General features: G+C 37.0%; 1 protein-coding gene across 1 annotated transcript in view; it reads right to left on the bottom strand.

The window, feature by feature from the left end:
- LOC150076641 (VPS35 endosomal protein-sorting factor-like) overlaps positions 1-20,664 on the bottom strand; it is a 370,416-nt gene that overhangs the window by 108,944 nt on the left and 240,808 nt on the right. Inside the window, exons 15-17 of the mRNA XM_090386682.1 lie at positions 17,903-17,956; positions 15,112-15,341; positions 2,995-3,075 (exon numbers count right to left, since the gene is read on the bottom strand). Coding sequence (XP_090242808.1) covers positions 2,995-3,075; positions 15,112-15,341; positions 17,903-17,956 — 365 coding nt within the window. The remainder of the gene's footprint in view (positions 1-2,994; positions 3,076-15,111; positions 15,342-17,902; positions 17,957-20,664) is intronic.

The raw sequence follows: 20,664 nt of genomic DNA, 5'->3' as shown, positions 1-20,664 counted from the left end.
GAACAACTGATCGATACGGACTGAAAGTCTGAAGTGTCTTTAGGGTTCTTCTTTTTTGGCACCAGCCTCAAATAGTAGTGATTCGATCTCTAGGGGGGAAAACTCCATCTTTCAGGATGTTTTGGAATATGTGCAATAACAACACATCAACAATATAGGCACTACATATTTTTAAAATAAAAATTGGGAACCTGTCGGGGCCAACTGTAGATTTGTTAGTCAAGGCATTAATAAGATCTTCTCTAGAAACAGTGACATCGGATAATGCATTCCCACAAACATCACCATTTGCCAAAAAATGTTGTGCCATGTCTTCCGGCCAATATTTTTGATCATTTGTAGCTTTCCCTTCACCTCGCAGCCTTTCAAAGCATTCTTTTGCCCAGTGTCTAAATGTAGTTTCCTCCATTTGAAATTTAGTAGTCTTTTTGCTGACAATTCATTTTGAATGCCATAGTTTTCTTAGAATCTCTTCATAGTGAGCAAGTCATTTCTTTTTCAAGATGGCTCTTTTTCTCTTATAGTCCGTGAGGTCTTCATTAAATCTGGAATTTCTCCATTTCCGATAAGCCTTTTGCTTGGCTACAAATGCCTGTTTTAAAATCTTGTTAAACCACGGTTTGGTTTTGTCAGTGATTCTTACCTCCTTCGAGGCAACCAGGTCAGAAATTAATACGAGCTGTTCCTCAATCAAGTTGGTAGCTTCTTCCACTGGTTTATTGTAGAGAGCATCCCAGTTGTAGGTCCTAAGATGTTCTAAAATAAATTCCAGGTCTTACAAACTTCAGGGAGTATATTTTCTTGGTTTGACTTGTTTGCTCATCGATTTGTTGCATACGTGCTCTAACGGATAAGGAAATTTCACAGCATATTGGACAGTGATCTGACTGGAATTTAGTTTGAGGGGTGACATTTTTTGTTATTCAGATTATGATATATAATAGGTCCAAATACTGCTCTCCCCTAGTTGGAAACGTACTCAGAAGGGCCAGTCCTAAGGTTTCTAAGGTTTCACCAAGGTGTTCTTTAGCATGATTGTATCTTGGGCTAGGCATAATTAAAGTCTCCAGTTATGATTATGGGAATGTCAGTGTCAAGATTCTCTGTTATCCACACAAGAAGCTCGGTCCAGTTGTCTGCACTGTGCTCCGGTGGAAGATCAATAAGGCAGATTTGGATTTTTTAAGCTGTCTTCCTGAATGAGGCGGAATTGAAACTATCTAGCTTCAAAATTTTCAGTTTGACTTGGTTTTATTCTTGTAGGATGAAGACTTTCATGATATAGGATAGCAACACCTCCACCCCTCTTTTCCTTTCTGCTTGTTCCCAATAAATCTGTAACTAAAAGATTGGACTAGCAGATCTAGTTGTCTGTTATGATTTAGCCAAGTCTCCATAATACAAAAATTTGTACAGATAAAGTCGTATTTTTCATGGTGAAGGAAAGTCTGTAATGTGTACAGTTTGTTAGCAATACTTCTAATGTTCTGAATAAAAAGGCAAATGGGCTGGTTCTCTCCAGAAGAGGGATTTTCTTTCTTTAGTTGTTATAAAGGTTGATGCATACTTCCTGATCTCCGTACAAATGCTGTGTTCTTTTCCCAAAATCTTTTAACTAATGCACCCAGTGGCCAGTTATTGTATGCAAGGATCAGATTTAGGTCATCAGGTGAGCATGTAATCACAAATGATGAATAAGAAGGGTGCCTTGTTTTCAACTGTCTTACTTCTGTGCAGACCCCATATCCCCGAGCAAACATGGCTTTTATGTCATTTGCCTGTGTGTTCGGAGGAAGCTTAGTAACAAAGACTTTCTCCCTTGTTCTTGCGGCCATAATATTGAACTTCCTTACCAAGCGACCATCTGCAGAGAGACTTACGTGCGCCACATCTGCATTAACAGCGTAGTTCAAGAATTGCTTAGAGTGATATGAGTAATTATTGTGAAATTGGCTATTGTAACCATCTGAATTGGAAGATGTTTGCAAGTTGGTTGCCTTTGACAGCTTCTGATTCTGCTCACTCCCATTATTCTTCTGGGATGAGGTTTTCCTTGTATTCCTGTTAACGTTCTGATTTCCGCATATGTCGGCTACGGAAAATTTTCAGGGCACATCATATCAGCTTCACATAAAGTCGGAGTATCAGGTGAAGACAGACCCTGTGGCAAGGGAGATGGATAGGCCTGGGCAGGAGCCTTGAATTTTTGGTGAGTAACTTCTACCAGGGGCTGTCGTTCATAATTATCTGTCAGAAGTGGTTGTTCAATGACTCCTCTTGTTTCTCTATTCCGTTCGTAGGGAGTGATGGAAGGAATATTAAACATGGCATCTTTCTGTCTATGTCCCACTTCTAGATCAACATTAATAGCCGAGAAATATGCATGGGCTTTAGCATCTGCTCTGCATCTATTGAGTTTATTGCCATCGTGTTCACAAACAAGTTCAGATATTTGAGGCACTCTCAGCAGTGTTTGGTTAGATGGCTTACCCCCGGAGAGAGCATCATATTACTCTTCAGGTCAGTTATCTGATCTCTTAGTAAGCATATTTCCTGTTAAATTTTTCTTGAAAATTATGCCTGCTCTTCTGCCTGCATGGCAACTGGTTTAAGAAGTTCCGCAAATACTTTGTCTGTTATGTTTTTAAGCATATACTTCCGGTCACTGAGATCTGCAGCATCCTGATCACCCATAACATTAACAGTGAAAACAGTGTGGCCCATATGTCAGTTAATATTGTGTGAAAACCATGTGGCCCATAGTCAGTTCACCAAGATGAGATAATTTATTGAGAAGTAAATTACCAAAAAGTTTCTAAAATTCATTTAAATGCCAATAATTATATATTTTTTATATATAATAACATTATTAATAAAGTAACACGGTCACGAAATTGACTTCAAGATTTAAATTCTGCAAATTATTTCTTGGAAAACTGACATCTGGCCCAACACATAATATAACAAATTAATTGATAAGTAAAATATACTTACTTGACAGAGTCATTCACAGTTTTACATATATACATAACAGCATTTATGATTACTGGGTCGCTGGTTGGTTCTTGTTGATACCTGCAACAGAATTAAAGGAAAACTGAAATTTTTGAGATATCAAAAACTTATTTTAAATTATACCAATAAATTGAAGGTTTCCAACGAACAAAACAACACTTTTTTTTTTGAAGGCTATTCCAAACAATAAAGGTTGTTGAAACTAACATCATATGTTTGTTTCTAGCCTCTTATAGAAGGGAAATGTATTTTTGGTGCATTATTATTATTATTTTTCAATAATTTGAACTGTTACATGAAGTCATGAAAAGGTATAGTTCATAGCTTATAATACTTTTTTTTAATAGGTCGCCAAAGTTCAAGACTGCATAAATGAAAAAAAAAAAAAAAAATGAACTTAGCATTAGTAGAGGCATATGATGCAAGAAAGCAAGTTTATGCAGCATCAGTAAAAAAAAAAACCCACTCCCATTTCACCCCTCCATTCGTCCGAAATACCTGACCAGCTGAGCCTTAAATTTATTTAGACTATCAACTTCCACAACAAGGGATGGAAGTCTATTCCACCAATCAACTACCTGCTGGCTAAAAGCAAATTTCAGCACATCTATCCTACATCTGTCTTTCCTCAATTTGAATTTATGCCCTCTCAGGTGATTATTCTGAGCAAGAGGAAGAATCCCATCAGCATTGAGCATGCTCAAACCATTCAATGCTTTATACACCTCTATCATATCACTTCGCCGGTGCCTAGTCTCCAGACACTGTAATTTGCAAAACTTAAGCATTTCTTCGTAAAAGCAACCCTCTGTTCCATTCACTAATCTTGTTGCCCTTCTCTGTACTCGTTCCAGCAGCTCTACATCCTTCTTGAAATGAGGCCTCCAGATCTGCATACAGTACTCAAGGTGTGACTTGACCTTTGTCTTATACAAGGGAATAATCACCTCCTTACTCCTGCTAGAAAAATTATTGCATATCATTGACAAGACACCATGAGCGGCGCCACCGTAGCAGGTGGGCAGGAGCGGCACTGTGTAGCACACGCTTCTTGATTAGACTGGGGTTCGAGCCCATCACCACCAAATACGGAGGATGCGGAAAGGTCAGGGAATGACCACCGCATATCCCCGTAGCAATATGGCTTTAGTTGCTAATGCTCCTAAAAACAAAATAACAACAACAACACCATGAGCTATTCTTGCAGCCCATCTGCACTGCTCAGAAAACTTCATATCTGCCACTACAATTACCTCCAGGTCCTTTTCATTCTCTGCCACTGTAGTACCACAGAGTTGACACGTTACTCTGGGGTTACTTCCATATGTAGTACTTTATATTTGTCAATGTTAAACTTCATTTGCCACCTCTCAGCCCATCTGCTCAACTTTCCAGATCCTGTTGTACCAGCATACTGTCCATAGTGTCCGTAACAACCCTGCCAATCTTTGTATCATTTGCAAACTTGGACATTAAGCTTGATATACCATCATCAATATCATTTTTAAATACAGAAAACAACAATGGACCCAACATTGAACCCAGAGGGACTCCACTAATAACATTAGTCCACAAAGAGCAGTGTCCATTGATTACCACTCTGTCTTCTCCCAGTCAATCATCCCTTTATCCATAGCAGCAATTTGTCTCCAATGTCAGCAGTCTTCCATATGCTGACAGTATCAAAAGCCTTTCTAAGATCCAAAAATATAATATCAAAGTTATTCCCTGCATCCAGTTCTTTTGTGACTTCATCATACTATCCAATCAAATTGGTCAGGCAAGACTTTCCCTTAACAAAACCATACTGTGTCCGAGCTATAACTGAAGTCTTGTCTAGATGATCCTGCAGTGCTTCTTTAACCAGTGCCTCCATTAATTTATCTGGAACAGAAGTTAAACTCACAGGTCTATAATTACTTGTGTCAGCCTTTGATCCTTCTTTGTGAATTGGGGGTCACATTTGCACTTCTCCAATCTATGGGTACCTTCCCTGAGTCCAAAGAAGCTCTCATAATTATGGCTAATGGTTTGCTTACTTCCTTTCCTGCCTCCTTTAATATAACTGGATAGATCCCATCCACCCCAGGTACCTTTCTTATGTTTATTCTCAACAATTTCTCCTCCACTTTGCTCTCAGTTATTACAAAATCATCTAGCTCACTGCCAGAGTTTACTTCTCCTCTGTCATTCCCCTCCCTGAAGAACTCCTAATGTGCGAATGTAGATGCAAAATACTCATTTAGTTTGTTAGCCACCTGAGCAGGATCATCAACAGTTGAACCATCAATATCGAGTGGACCAATCTGATTCTCCCTTTCCTTCTAGAGTTTACATAAGTAAAGAACTATTTTCTGTTTTTTTTTTTGCATCCTTTGCCAAGGATTTCTCATAATCTGCCTTTGCCTGCCTAATCTTCTTTGTGACTTGGTTACAGACCAGCTTATATCTATCATAGACTTCCTTGTCACCCATTAATTTATATGTATCCCATGCATTTTTCTTCTCTGCCATATTTCTCATTAGTTCATCTGACATCCATTTAGGCCTAAACCTTGAACAATATTTCTTAGTTGGTATGTAAAGCCTAGTAGCTTCCAAGATAAATTCTTTGAATGCTTGCCATTTTGAATTTGCTGTTGGTAACATCATCAGTTGGTCCCACTGTATATAATTTAAATACTGCCTCAGACCATCGTAGTCACTGTTACAAAAGCAAAAACCCTTCCCTTTACCCCTGATGGTAGTTACTTCTTTGAGTAAATCCTACTTCAGCACTGTGATCACTGCCACCTAGTGGTTTCTTTATCTGCAGATTCTTAATGCATGAAAAATCACTACTGGTAATCAGTTCAAGAGTATTACTCCCTCTAGTTGCCTTAGGAACATGCTGATTTAGAAAACAATCATCCAATAAATCCACAAAAGCCTTACTAGTGTGTGAATGACCAACCCACAAATTCCAATCAATATCTGGGAAATTAAAATCCCCCATTATAAGACTCTCTGATTTACTGGCCCACTATTTCCCTGTACAGTTTCTTATTATACTCATCAGAGTCATTAGGCCTATAGCACAATCCTACTCTCAATTTTGATCTCCCAATGCTTATGTCACACCAAACTGACTAGACACTGCACTGTCCAGCGATATCGACTAGCTTCGCCTCCTTGGATATTTTATGTGTTTCTTAACTAATAGCATAACCCCTCGTCCCTTCCCATCCGGTCTATCCTTTCTGTAGACATTGTACTCCCCAAATTCCAGTTCTGCATTCCTTATATCTGTGTGATGCCACATCTCTGATATCCCAACAATATCTGCCTTTGATATTTTGAGCAATACCTCAAATTCATCAAATTTATTTACCAAACGCCTAGCATTGGCGTACACGCAAGTATACATGCACCTGTTCCTATTCTTAGCTACCGTATCACAACTCATGTGTTTACTTTTAGCCACAATAAAATATCCTTACAAAAATGGGTTATTGAGTAAGAATATCCAGAAAGAATGGTTACTCTATTAGAAAATTTGTCCAATCATATGCATCAAAAATTTAATGGCTGAATTAACCATGGCAGAACCAGCGTCAAAGATGAACAGCACTCTGGACATCCATCAACAGCAACCCCTCCCCAAAACATCAATAAAGCTTATGATATGATAATGGATGATTGGCAAGCAGCAGTAAGAGAAATAGTAGAGGCTACAGTCCTCTCAATTGAATGGGTTATTTAATATCCTTCTAAATGAATTAGATATAACAGAGGTTTCAGCAAGATGGATCCCTTACCTTTTGACACCCAATAAAAAACATCTTTGATTCAAAGCAACTTTTTGCTCATAACCAAGCAGATCCTGAACTGAAAATCAAAACAATGGAAGCATGCTGATTCTCCACCTCTAAAGAAGACCAAGCTATTCCCATTGATAACCAAGGTCATGGCATTTGTCTTTTGGGATTCAAAAGGGAGATCATCTTCCAAAGAGACAAAATAAATGGATAAAGTTTAGTACCTAAATTAAAAGTGTAAAGTGTTAATTGTCTGATGGCACCTCTATCTTCACAACCTAAATTAAAAGATTAAATAAAGTCAAAAAGGCTAAGAAAGCTGATTGAAGGTGTTCATTTTGTCAGGAAAATGCAGCTGTTCACGCACGCACACACACACGCACTTTTGTCATGGCTGCAATTTATCAGACTGGCTATGAATTGTTGCCCACACACCATCTTGTCAGCACTAGTTCAATCAATTTTTTTTTTACCAACTCTTCTTGATTATTATTGTTTTAGCAAGGATCTTTAAAACTGATATCCTCGGGAATTTGAGAGAATATATTTGTCCATCAACAAATTTCAAAGTGGATTAGGCTCTGCCTTTTTTTTTTTTTTTTTTTTTTGGCCTTCCTTTTTACATTTCACTCATGGCAGTCTGAATAAAGGTCATCAGATTTGCCATTCTTAGACACGGCTTCCTATATAATTCAATGATCTTGCAACAGCATTTCAAACTTTCAATGTCAAATGATAACTGTTTGTTGGTGACATTTACCAAACTCCTAGCATTTAAAATCTACAAGGTTATAGAATTTCATAACATCCGATGCTCATATTTTATAATCTAGCCTTGATTTCATCTCATATTGGCTCAATGAAACAATATGTTATTAAAAACAAATTAGTGCAAGCTACATTTTTTTTTTTTTCCTGATATAAAGATAAATCCTTTAGACCTTGTAGCTTATTTGGCTCATTAACATATCAGAGGTTGATCCAACCAAAAATCTTGGGATATCATGTGACATGACCTTCATTCATTTGCTGATATAAATATGTTACCTCTAAGTATTTGGGGGTAATTTTTTTTATTTTTATTAGATAATACCACTATGATCCATATAATCAGAGAACAACAGCTGCCAATATTAAACCAAAATATTAACCCATACTGCCAAGCTGGTCATATGCATCAAAAATTTGATGGCTGAATTTGGGTAATGTTCTACCCTAAGAAACAAAGATGTAGGTTCAAATGCTACCTCCAGTACAGGTACTGCAACTGTCCAATATATTTTAATCAGAAGTGTATTGTTAAAAAAAATAGTACTGGAACGCTCGTCGATTTACTGCAAATAGTTACCTATGCTTTTTTTCGTTTGCAAAAATAAATAAGTCAAAAATTAGAATATTTGTTCAGTATTTATTTATAGCTATTAAATAAAAATTTCAAAAGTAAAAAACAAAGACAAAAAATTAAAAAAATCAGAAAAGAAAAAAACGAAAACAAAAACTCCAAAATAAAAAAAATACTGTTCAGAAGAATCATAGAAATTCCCATACAGGATCGATTACGTATTCTTGTGTGACTCCCCTTTTCGTTTGTGGTCAACAGCAGAACGATGAGACTGCAAAAAGTTTGGACATAAAAATTTGGATTCCATAATTCTAATGGTGGACCGTATAGTTTAATAAACAACAAACTTGCCACATGTTTAGATTACTATTAATATATATTTTTAGTAGCAATGGGTAAAATAGATATCATTTCTCCCTTTGATTATGCCATTGTTTCATAATATTAGGCACATAAATTTAATGATTTTTTATTATGACAGTTAGAAAAAAGTACTGGAGCGTCATTCCTGTGCGTTCCGGCCTGAATACACCACTGGTTTTAATATGACATATAAACAGTGTGATATTATTTCAGCAACTGAAAAGTGGAAGAGGAATTATTGATGTTCAACGTAAAAAACAGATGCTTTGGGTAGATGGGATCTATTCAATTTTATTAGCAAAAGAGGTAGGAAAACACTTAGCTATAATTATCACAGCATCAATGGATTTGCACATCTCCAGTCTAGGGACCTCTCCGGAATGGAGAGGTCATTATGGACTGGAGATATGCAAATGTACCCGAAATTCACAAAGGGGAATCAAAGGGTGACATGAATAATTACAGACCTGTTAATTTAACTTCTGTTCTGGTGCAAATAATGCAGTTTCTGATTATTACAGTAAGTAATGCAGAATCATCTAGACAGGATTGCACTTATACTGCAATCACAGCAGGTTTTTGTACATGTATTTGCATGTACTTGTCTGACCAATCTGACTTGATATAATGCAGTAACAAGGGAATTGGATGCAAAAAATTATTTTGATATTATATACAGTCCATTCCGGTTATTTGAGACACATCGGGACTAGTGCATTTTGGCCTGATTAAGCGGCTGCCCCAATTATCCAAAGTTTCGTGTAAATAGTTAAAAATACAATGTATCCCCCCCTTTTACAACTGGTTCACTGTACAATCAAATCACGTTACAACGGATTCAACATAGTAAAGTACCATTTACTATATGATGTGCAGTAAGCGCCACTTATTGTGATCAAGTTTGTGAATTGAATTTTAATTTTATTAAACAGCAATTCTAATTAGCGAAAATAGGAAGAATATTATCCACAGGCTATAAAAGCAAAGATATATTAAGCACAAATTTGCCCTTTATTACCTTACCAATTAAAAAAATTAAATGATACATGAAAATCGGAAGAATATACATGATAATCGGAATAATTAATATGTACATAAGAACTAGTTGACATTTCTGTTCACTGACATTTGTGGGTGGGGGTTAAAATTTAAAACAGTAAAAAGATAAGCAATCAATAACAAAGAACACGGCACACAAATTGCAAGTAACACGAACGGAGTAACGAGTTACAAAGCTTTAAAAATAGGAATGAAGAGATCTGAAAATAAATTTTTTTATATGATTGAAGATTTCATGGAAGTATAAACACATTTCACCATAATAACCGACAGAATTCCAGCTGTCGGTATTATCGCAAATTCAATAAGATCGAGTTTACTGTCCATTTATGATAGATTTCACTAACAGAAAAGCCCAATAAACAGGTGACTGCTAATTGTTTTCGTTTTATGGTTGTGACCTCCAAAATTTCGACCAAACCACTTGGTACCGTCGGAGACAATCATAGGGTAATCTCCAGTGCTGCGGTCTCCTGCCCTGATTAAACGGCATGCTGTCCCAATTAAGGGAAGTAAACCCTGGCTATTTTCTCGATTGGTTTCTGTTTTTTAAGATTTGCCCCAAATAAACAGCTGCCCCGATTAACCGGTGGCCGAAATAACCGGAATCCACTGTACTTGGATTTAAGGGAAGCATCTGATACTGTTGCACATAAAAGACTGCTGTACAAATTGCAGCAGTGTGGCATTAAGCGCAGGTTACTGTTCTGGATAAAAGGATGGTTGAGTGGGGAAAAACAGAGTGGTTATTAATGGATGTTACTCTTCATGGACTAATGTTATTAGTGGAGTCTGTTCTTTTCTATATTTATTAATGTTATTCAGGTAATTAATAGAGGAGGCTGGCAGGGTGGTTAATGACAGTAATCAGGGTAAACCGCTGCAACAAGATCTAAACAAATTAGGTTGATAGGATCAGAAATGGCAGTTGAAGTTTAACATTGTTAAATGCAATGTACTGCATATGGATAGTAATCAGATTAACGTACCAGCTGCCTGGTACTTCACTAAGGGCAGTGGAAAATGAAAAATCCTGGGAAAGGAACTGTGCAGTCAGACATGAAATTCTCGGAGCAATGCAGACAGGCTGCCAGTACAGCTCATGGAGTTTTGTCTATGATATACAGAGATTTTGCTAGCAGGGACAAGGAAGTGATTATCTTGCATAAGGCAATAGCTAGGATGCATCTTAAGTACTGCATACAGGTCTGAGGGACATTTTAGGAAGAATTTAGAAATGCTGGAACTGGTTTGTTTTTTTTGTTTTTTTTTTTTTTTTAGGAGCATTAGCAACAAAGGCCATATTGCTCCGGGATATGCGGTGGTCATTCCCTGACCTTTCCGCATCCTCCTATTTGGTGGTGACGGGCTCGAACCCCGGTCTAATCAAGAAGCGTGTGCTACGCACTGGTGCTCCTCCCCACCTGGCTACGGAGGCACCTAACTGGAACTGGTGAAGAGAAGGACAACAAGATTGGTGAAGGAATGAAAAGGTGATCTTACATTCTTCAGTTCTGAAAATTGCAGCATCTTGAGAGTGGCCACCAGTAAGGTGATCTGATTGAGGTTTTTAAGGCTTTGAAGGGATTGAGCAAGCTCAATGTCTGTATATGAATATGAATGTCTGTATATGCATTCTTGATTTATCTACATCCTATGATACTCAACTACATACTATGATAATCTGTTACCTATAACCAGGTCTCATATTGGTAAAACTGCACTAAAATGCTATTCTGGATAGTATATTTCTCTAAATTGAGCTTTAGCATTAGCATTAATAAAGGCACATGATGCAAGAAAGAAAGAAAGCTTATATAGCATCAGCAAAAAAAAATAATAAATAAAAATCTACTTTCACCCATCCACTTGCTCAAAATGTTTGTCTAGTTCTGCCTTGAATCTATTTAAGCTATCAACTTTTACAATGACAGATGGAAGTATGTTCCAGCATTTCATCAGCATTGCTCAAACCAATCAAGGCTTCATACACCTCATTCAGATCACCTCGCAGGTGGTTAGTCTACAGACACTGTAATTTGCAAAACTTAAGCCTTTCTTCATAAGAGCAACCTTTTGTTCCATTCACTAATCGTGTTGCTGTTCTCTGCACTGGCTCCAGCAGCTCTATATCCTTCTTAAAATAAGGTCACCAGACCTGTATACAGTACTCAAGGTGTGGCCTAACCATTGCCTTATACAAGGGGATAATCACCTTCTTATCCCTGCTAGAAAAATTCCTGTATATCATTGACAAGACACCATGAGCTAATTTTGCAGACTGTCTGCACTGCTCAGAAAACTTCATATCTGACTGCACAATTACCCAGGGTCTTTTTCATTCTCCACCTCCCTTGAGTGCAGTACCACACAGTTGGTACATGAGAAATGTACCACACAGTTGGTACATTTCTCATGGGTTACTGCTACCCATATGCAGTACTTTACATTTGTCAATGTTAAACTTCATTTGCCACCTCTCGGCCCATCTGCTCAACCTTTCCAGATCCTGTTGCAGCAGCATAGTGTCAGTAGTGCCCTTGACAACCCTGCCGACCTTTGTAACATCTGCAAACTTGGACATTAAGCCTGATATACCTTCATCAATATCATTGATGAATACAGAAAACAACAATAGACCCAACACTGAACCCTGGGGTACTCCACTATTAACATCAGTCCACGAAGAGCAGTGTCCACTGATTACCACTCTCTCTTCTCCCACTCAACCATCCCTTTACCCATAGCAGCAATTTGCCTCCAATGCCACACTGCTCCAATTTGTGAAGCAGTCTTCAATGTAAAACAGTATCAAAAGCCTTTCTAAGATCCAAATATATGATATCAAGGTTTTGCCTGCATCCAGTTCCTTTGTGACCACATCATAGTATCCAATCAAATTGTTCAGACAAGACTTCCCACTAACAAAACCATGCCGTGTCCTAGCTATACTGAAGTCTTGTCTACATGATCCTGCAGTGCTTCTTTAACCAGTGCCTCCATTAGTTTCCCTGTTAAACTAACAGGTCTGTAATTACTTGTGTCGCCCTTTGATCCTCCTTTGTGAATTGGGGTCACATCTGCACATCTCCAGTCCATGGGTACCTCCCCTGAGTCCAAGGCAGCTCTCATAATTATGGCTAAGGGTTTGCTTACTTCCTTTGCTGCCTACTTTAATATAACTGGATAGATCCCATCCACCGCAGGTACCTTTCTTATGTTTATCTTCAACTATTTCTCCTCCACTTTGCTCTCAGTTATTACAAAATCATCTAGCTCACTGCCAGAGTTTAATTCACCTCTGGCATACCTTCCCTGAATAACTCCTCATGTGTGAATGTAGATGCAAAATACTCATTTAGTTTGTTAGCTACCTGAGCAGGATCATCAACAGTTGAACCATCGATATCCAGTATGCCAATCTGATTCATCCCCTTCCTTCTAGAGTTTACATAAGTAAAGATCTCTTCACTGTTTTTCTTCGCATCCTTTGCCAAAGATTTCGCGTAATCTGCCTTTGCCTGCCTAATCTCCTTTGTGACTTGGTTACAGACTAGCTCATATCTATCATAGGCTACTGTGACACTCATTGATTTATATGTATCCCAAGCATTTTGCTTCTCTGCCACTGTCTCATTTTCTTCATCTGACATTCATTTAGGCCTAAACCTTGAACAATATTTCTTAGTTGGTATAAAAAGCCTAGTAGCTTCCAAGATTAATCTTTGAATGCTTCCCATTTTGAATTTGCCATTGGTAACATCATCAGTTGTTAGATCACTGCATAGAATTTAAATACTGTCTCAGACATCCATAGTCGCCTTTACGAAAGCAAAAACTCTTCCCTTTACCCCTGATGGTAGTTACCTCTTTGAGTAAATCCCATTTCAGCACACTGCGATCACTGCCACCTAGTGCTTGCTTTATCTGCAGATTCTTGATGCATGAAGAATCACTACTGATAATCAGATCAAGGGTATTACTCCCTCTAGTTGTCTCCAGAATCATGCTGCTGTAGAAAGTAATCATCCAATAAATCCACAAAAGCCTTGCTAGTGTGTGAGAAACCAACCCACAAATTCCAGTCAATATCAGGGAAATTAAAATCTACCATTATAAGACTCTCTGATTTACTGGCCCACTATTTCCCTGTACAGTTTCTTATTATACTAATCAGAGTCATTAGGCCTATAGCATACTCCTACTCTCAATTTTGATTTCCTAGTGCATAGGTAACACCAAACTGACTCGATACTGCACTGTCCCGCCATGTTGACTGGCTGTACTTTCTTGGATTTTATGTTTCTTAACTAATAGCAAAACCCCTCCTCCTTTCCTATCCTTCCTGTACACATTGTACACTCCAAATTCCATTTCTGCATTCCTTATATCTGTGTGACACCACATCTCTGATATCCCAACAATATCTGTCTTTGATGTTTTGACCAACACCTCAAATTTATTTACCAAACTCCTAGCATTGGTGTACACACAAGTATACATGCACCTGTTCTTTTTCTTAGCTACCCTAATACAGCCAGTGTGTTTACTTCTACCGCAATGACTCCAGGCAGTCTCAGAAATCCCCTGCATCTTGTTTTCCAGGCTGGTGCTCATTCCAATAGAAGCAGTGCAAGAATCACTTTCACCTCTGCTAGCGGCTACTGTTAATCTATTAGTTTGTGTATCCCACCAAGCTATAAGTTTCCGACCCACCTAACACTGCCTCGATAGCATCAGCAAATATTCTTGCACCCTTTCTATTTAAGTGTATCCCGTTCCTGCAGAAGCAGTCTCTCTTGTGTTAACAAGCATAGATTAGGCTGAGAAAAATTCTACCCCTTGAGCCATGCACAATCTCTCTAGGGCCGAACTGATCTACAAGGTTCTCATGATATACTACCTCCTATCGTGTCTGGGCAGAATTGTAGACACTCAAATTGAACCCTAATTCACGGCCTTTTTTCAACAGTGATCTGTACTTGTTAAGTAATTCCGCCGGTCTCCTACACTCTTAATATCATTAGTGCCAATGTGTACAACAATATTACCTTTTGTGCCCTTAAAAGACTACAATGACATCAACCTTTGCCCCTGGCAGATATACTCTGGTCCTGTTCCACCTATTCTTTTTGCACAATATGTTCCCCAGTTCCCTGACAATAAAGTCACTGACTCACCTAACACTGCCTGGATTTAAACTACTAGTTCCCACAGGAACTAGTAGTTTAAATCCTTTAAATCAGACATTCTGATTGTTGTTAAACTTCCAAAAGGAAAGGTCTCCCAAAGTATTTAAAATGACTATCACTAATTGCAACTTTTAGGACATTCATAATTAATTGTGGCATCTTACTATCAAAATTAACAATAAGTGATGTTTAATATTTGTATGTAGTAGGTAAACTTTTGACAAAAAATCTTTACATTAACCTTACCAAATATTAGCAAATGGGAGTTAGCATTTTGAATTCAAACAATGTATATAATTAAAGCATTTACTCTGTAAATCAATAAAAACAACGTGCGTCATACCTGATGAATGCTTCCATTATCAGCTTACAGACTTCAACTTTAACTGTTTCCTTTTGTAACATGTCTAAAAAAGGAAGGAAGCGCTCCATAGAGAATAGTATAGAAAAATCATGCATGTGAGTCAAGATGCGATCAACCACTCTTGCTAACTGCTGATAATGCTGTTCAAAAGCACGATCGGGAGTCATGTGTTTAATAATATCACTTAAAAATGTGTTTACTTCTCGTTTCTGAAACAGATGAAAAAAATTCATCAAAATAATAATAATGAACACAGGACACCCTGTTTTAAATGCTAATCTGATAAAATGGAATAACATTATTTAGAAGAAAAGCTAAATCAGCAGTCCCCAACCTTTTTTGCATCTATGGATAAGGATAAGGCTAAAAAAAATAATAAGGATAAGGCTAAAAAAATAATAAGGATAAGGCTAAAAAATAATAATAAATAAATAAATAAAATACTTTTTTTTTTTTTTAGCCTTATCCTTATTTTTACCTTAATTTTCATATCATCGACACTGCATTGAGACTACCTTGTCCATACTGTAAAATGTGTTAAGACTACCTTGTCCATAATAAATAAGATCTTTATTGTAAAGTTCATCGGTACACGCAGGTACCACGACCCTACAATATCCTTGACGGCGCCATGCCATGTGCTAATTTTATTCTTTTTGCTTTTTGGCTTTATTTCACATTTCCCAATACATGGTGCAGTTCCTGATACATGGTCAGGTGTAGTAGTCCCTTGATGAATTACCTGACCATGTATCAATATTTACTTCAGCTGACATAAAACTTTGAATTTTTGCCATCCCTGTATTTGACTTATAACTAAATTTGCCCACCCATATCTGATGACAGCTCTACCACCTTTTATTATATTTTACTTTATTTTGTTTAATCATTTGGTATTAATAATTTTATTTTACAATTCCTTCACCTCCAAATTGGCTTTGAAATTCAGCCCATAATTTTCTTAATTCATCATAACTTTTAGGATATTAACATTCTTTTGCCTTTTTCAAATCTACAATACAGCAAACCCTCGATTTAATGGACCCTGATATAACAGATTTCGGATATAATGGACCGGACAAATAATAATACAGTAATGTACATATTAATCGCGACCATATTATTTTTTTTTAGGTTATACAAAACTTCAGTGTTATTATTAATTAACAATTAATAATAATTACCTATTTCCATTATTGTTTTGATTACCTACTTTTATTTTTATAATCAAATTCAGGAAATTGTTTTTTATTCTTTCTGAAAACGTGTTCAAATAGCTGTTTTCCCAGATTACAGATAAGAGCAGGCTGTGAATTGCGAGCTGAACGTGACTCAGGACACTAACTGCAGGTCTACTGACTAACTTTGTTTCGATCTCAGTCTGCCTCAAGCTATCATGCGGTCAGGTTGTATACAGAGTGTTTCCATGATTTCTGAATTGTGACTTTATTTATTAATTAATTTTGCAATCCTTACATTTAAAATGGCATCATGTGAGAGGGGTTAAAAGAAAGTGTGTGAACTTAAATGTGGCACAGAAATTAGAGCTAATTGAGAATTAGAACAAGGTGTCTCAGTAGCATATGTTTGTGAAATTTACGGCATAAAAAAACAAACTGTTTCTGATATCTGTAAATTAAAGGCCAAATTGCATTTTAATTTTATATTGTACAGTACTGTATATTGTATTAAAGCTTTTTTTTTTTTTTTACATTAAGAACAATAAAAAATGCCCCCCCCCCTCCATGTTACATTCGATTTAACGGACACCCCTTCTCCCCTATTAGTCCGTTAAATCGAGGGTTTACTGTACTTCTTTTTCTACTATCCTTACCCTTCTAGTCCTTGGCACTTTGTGTAATTTTCACCTCCATCTATACAAACTTTATCAGACTTATCTATTTTTACATGTTTATATACTTTTGCATCCTTTACTGTTGCTTTGTGCATTTTGGTGCATTTGTCATACCTTGCTTATTTATTTTTTATTTTTTCCATCAACTGTAACTTTAAATTACATTTAAAGTATATATACATAATAAAACTGTAAAAATAGTATGTTTAATATTAAAAAATAAATAAAGAAGGAGATCACTATACATGTATAGCCTACAAATTTAAATGGATGCGCCATGGAACAATAAGTAAACTTCACAAGGTTTGTTAATTATAAAAGAGATTTGGTAAAATTTGTAAAAATTGGTTACTCCAATTCACCAATTACGCAACAATAATACTACCATGCTACCAAGATTGCATTATATATATTAGGCTTTATTGTTATGCTTGAAAGTTATAAGTTAATTATAATATATAACAAAATTATCCAACTAATGCAACCTACGTGATTTTAACATTAAAGTTAACTATTTACCACAAAAAATTAGAATCCCCCCCCACCTCTGTAATACTATAACAATGGCAGCAAGATTCAAATGATACAAAGGTTCTATGTATATTAAGAGGTAACCTACAAAATATCTAGAAAATTAAAAATAAACTAATGGCATGACTAGGACTACAAAGCTACTTATAGAATATGATTTAATATGACAATTAGGTCAAGAAAATGGCAAAATTTTTCAAAATCTTACCTATTCCTTGGAGCTGAAAATATAAACTAAATATAAATGTGTGTGTATATACACATACAAAAATTTTAAACATATATTATATACTTATAAAATATGTTTAAAATAATAATAGTATTTCCAATTTTCTATTTATTTTGAAATTTGCTACAGAATCTGAAAGGAATCTAAGAACTTACTGTGAAATTTCTAACTGGATATTCGATCCACACTTCAGCACAACTCATGTAATCCTAGAAAAATAAAAAAATATACAGGGTAACTTAAAAGTGGATTTAAAACTTGAAAAGTTGACTGCAGTGAATGTGTTCACTAGTCAACTGCTTTGATAATTTGTTTTGTGCTGTTTCAACGCGATGACCTCCCCAACCCCATTCATTTGCATGAGAATATTTGAAGCAATTTGGATCCCACTTTACTGGTCTCTGGATAAGTGTGCAGGTCCAATTCTGTGGCCAGCTTGCTCATTAGACTTCTTTTTTGTAGAGTTACACTAAGCACCAGATGTAAAATCTCCCTTTCTTTGATAAATAATATGAATCACTTGACAAGATGGATCAGCGAAGCGAATGACAGTTTCACCATCAGGAAACAAGATTGATCACCACTGAAATATTGCACATCAGACAGGTTTTTGATATGCTGAAGTCATATCAAAATGTATCTCTCTTGCTACCACTGTAATCTTGAATTTGTGCTAATTTTCTCACAAAACAATGTTATTCTATGTGAGCTTATTCATAATAAAGAGTTATACGGAAACAAAAAATGTAAAGCTATTTTAAAAGCTCCTCCCGGAAAAAAAAAAAAAACATTGTAATGAGAGTTAAAATTCAAAAAATTTTGTTATAATGAATGTACTATAATATGCAGTTTTGGAAACCTCATTTTAGGAAGATCTGTTGGAAAGGGAGTAGTGAAGAGCCAATACCACTTGTCCATTGCTCTAACAGTTTGTTTAGTTCTTCCTTGAATTTATTAAAACTAACTACCTCTACAACACTAGATGAAATTTTGTTCCAAGAGTCAACTACCTGCTCATTGAAAACAAAATCATGCAACTGTCCTTCCTCAATTTGAATTTATTCTTCCTCATATGTGCAGTCTGAGCAAGATGGATTTCATCAGTACTGAGTTTACTCAATTTATTCGGAGCCTTAAACAACTCAAACAGATCTCCTTGCAGGTCTAGTCTACAGATGCTGCAATTTGCAGAACTGAAGCCTTTACTGGTAAGAGAACATTTTTGCTCCACTCACCAATTTTGTTGCTCTTCTCTGCACATACTCCAACAGATCCACATCACATCCTTCTGCAAATGAGGTTTCTAGACCTAGATCTTTTTTCATCCTTCACTACCCTCAGTGTGGTATCACACTTGTTATGTTAATCTGGGATTAATGCTACCCATATGAAGTACCTTGCATTCATCAATGTTAAACTTAAATTTACAGTTCTCAGCCAATGTGACTAATTTGTCTAGATCTTGCAGTAGCCATATCATGATTACTGTCAGTAACCATCCTGCCGCCTTCATATCACTTGCAAAATTAGGACAGTATGCCTTTTATTCATATCATTCATAATTCCTGAAGAAACAACAACAGATTCAGCACAGAACACTGGGGGATTTCACTAATAACATTCACCCAAGAAGAGCAGTGCCTACTGATAATAACTTTGTCTTCTCTCAGTTGGCCATAGTAGTAACTTGCCCTTAGTGCTACAGTTGGGCAGACAAGACGGTCCCTTTTTCACAACATGCTCTGTACTTTTAACAAAATCCCGAGATCTTCCTCAATTTAAATTTGTGTTTTTTCTCTCTCGCTGAGCGTGAGTGTGTGTGTGTGTGTTGTTCAAGCAAAAGTAAAAATACAATCAGCATTTAGCATACTCAGTCTATTTAAATACTTAGACATCAATCAGATCTCCTCACAGGTATCTAGTTTCCAGATATTGCAATTTATAGAATTGAAGCTTTTCTCAGTGTGAGTACTCTTTTGTTCTCCTCACTAATGGGCAGCTCTCCGCTGCCCAGCTCAACAACAGAGCTCACTCCTGTGCATCAGGCAAAACAAAGGCAATCTCTAAGGCAGAATGCACTGGTCCCAAAGGAACTAGTTATTGTTGGTGACTATTGTCAGGGAGATGGTTGTTGTTGTTGTTTTTGGTTTTTAGGAGCATTAGCAACTAAGGCCATATTGCTCCGGGAATATGCGGTGGTCATTCCCATGACCTTTCCGCATCCTCCGTATTTGGCGGTGACGGGCTCGAACCCCGGTCTAATCAAGAAGCGTGTGCTACGCACTTCTGCTCCTTCCCACCTGGCTACGGAGACGCCTCAGGGAGATGGGAAATATACTATGCAAGAAGGATAGGTGAAAGAAGACCAGGGTATGACTGCCAGGGGCAAAGGTTGATGACATTGTAGAGCAGATAACATCTTTTAAGGGCACAAAAGGTGATGTTGTTGTACACGTTATTGGGTACACTTAAATAGAAAGGGTGCAAGAATTTTACTGATGCTATAGAGGCAGTGTTAGGTAGGACGGAAAACTGATGGGGGGGGGGGGAATACACAGACTAAAAGGTTAACAGTGGCCGCAGGCAGAGGCAAAAGTGATTCTTGCACCGCTTCTATTAGAATGAGCAGCAGCAGCCTGGAAAGCAAGGAAATGGAGATTTCCAGGACTGCTGGGAGTCATAGTGGAACAAGTAAATACATGGGCTGTGCTACGGTAACTAAGAGTAGGAACAGGTGCATGTATATCTGCATGTACACCAATGCTAGGAGTATAGTTAATAAATTTGATGAGTTTGAAGTGCTAGTCGAGACATCAAAGACAGCTATTGTTGGAATATCAGAGACGTGGTGTCACACAGATATAAGTAATGCAGAATTGGAATTTGGGGAGTACAATGTGTACATGAAGGATAGACA

This window comes from Mastigoproctus giganteus, chromosome 12 (genome assembly GCF_048544385.1).
Source record: "Mastigoproctus giganteus isolate SK-2022 chromosome 12, ASM4854438v1, whole genome shotgun sequence".
Lineage (NCBI taxonomy): Eukaryota > Metazoa > Arthropoda > Arachnida > Uropygi > Thelyphonidae > Mastigoproctus > Mastigoproctus giganteus.
This window is presented reverse-complemented; position numbering and strand designations above follow the sequence as displayed.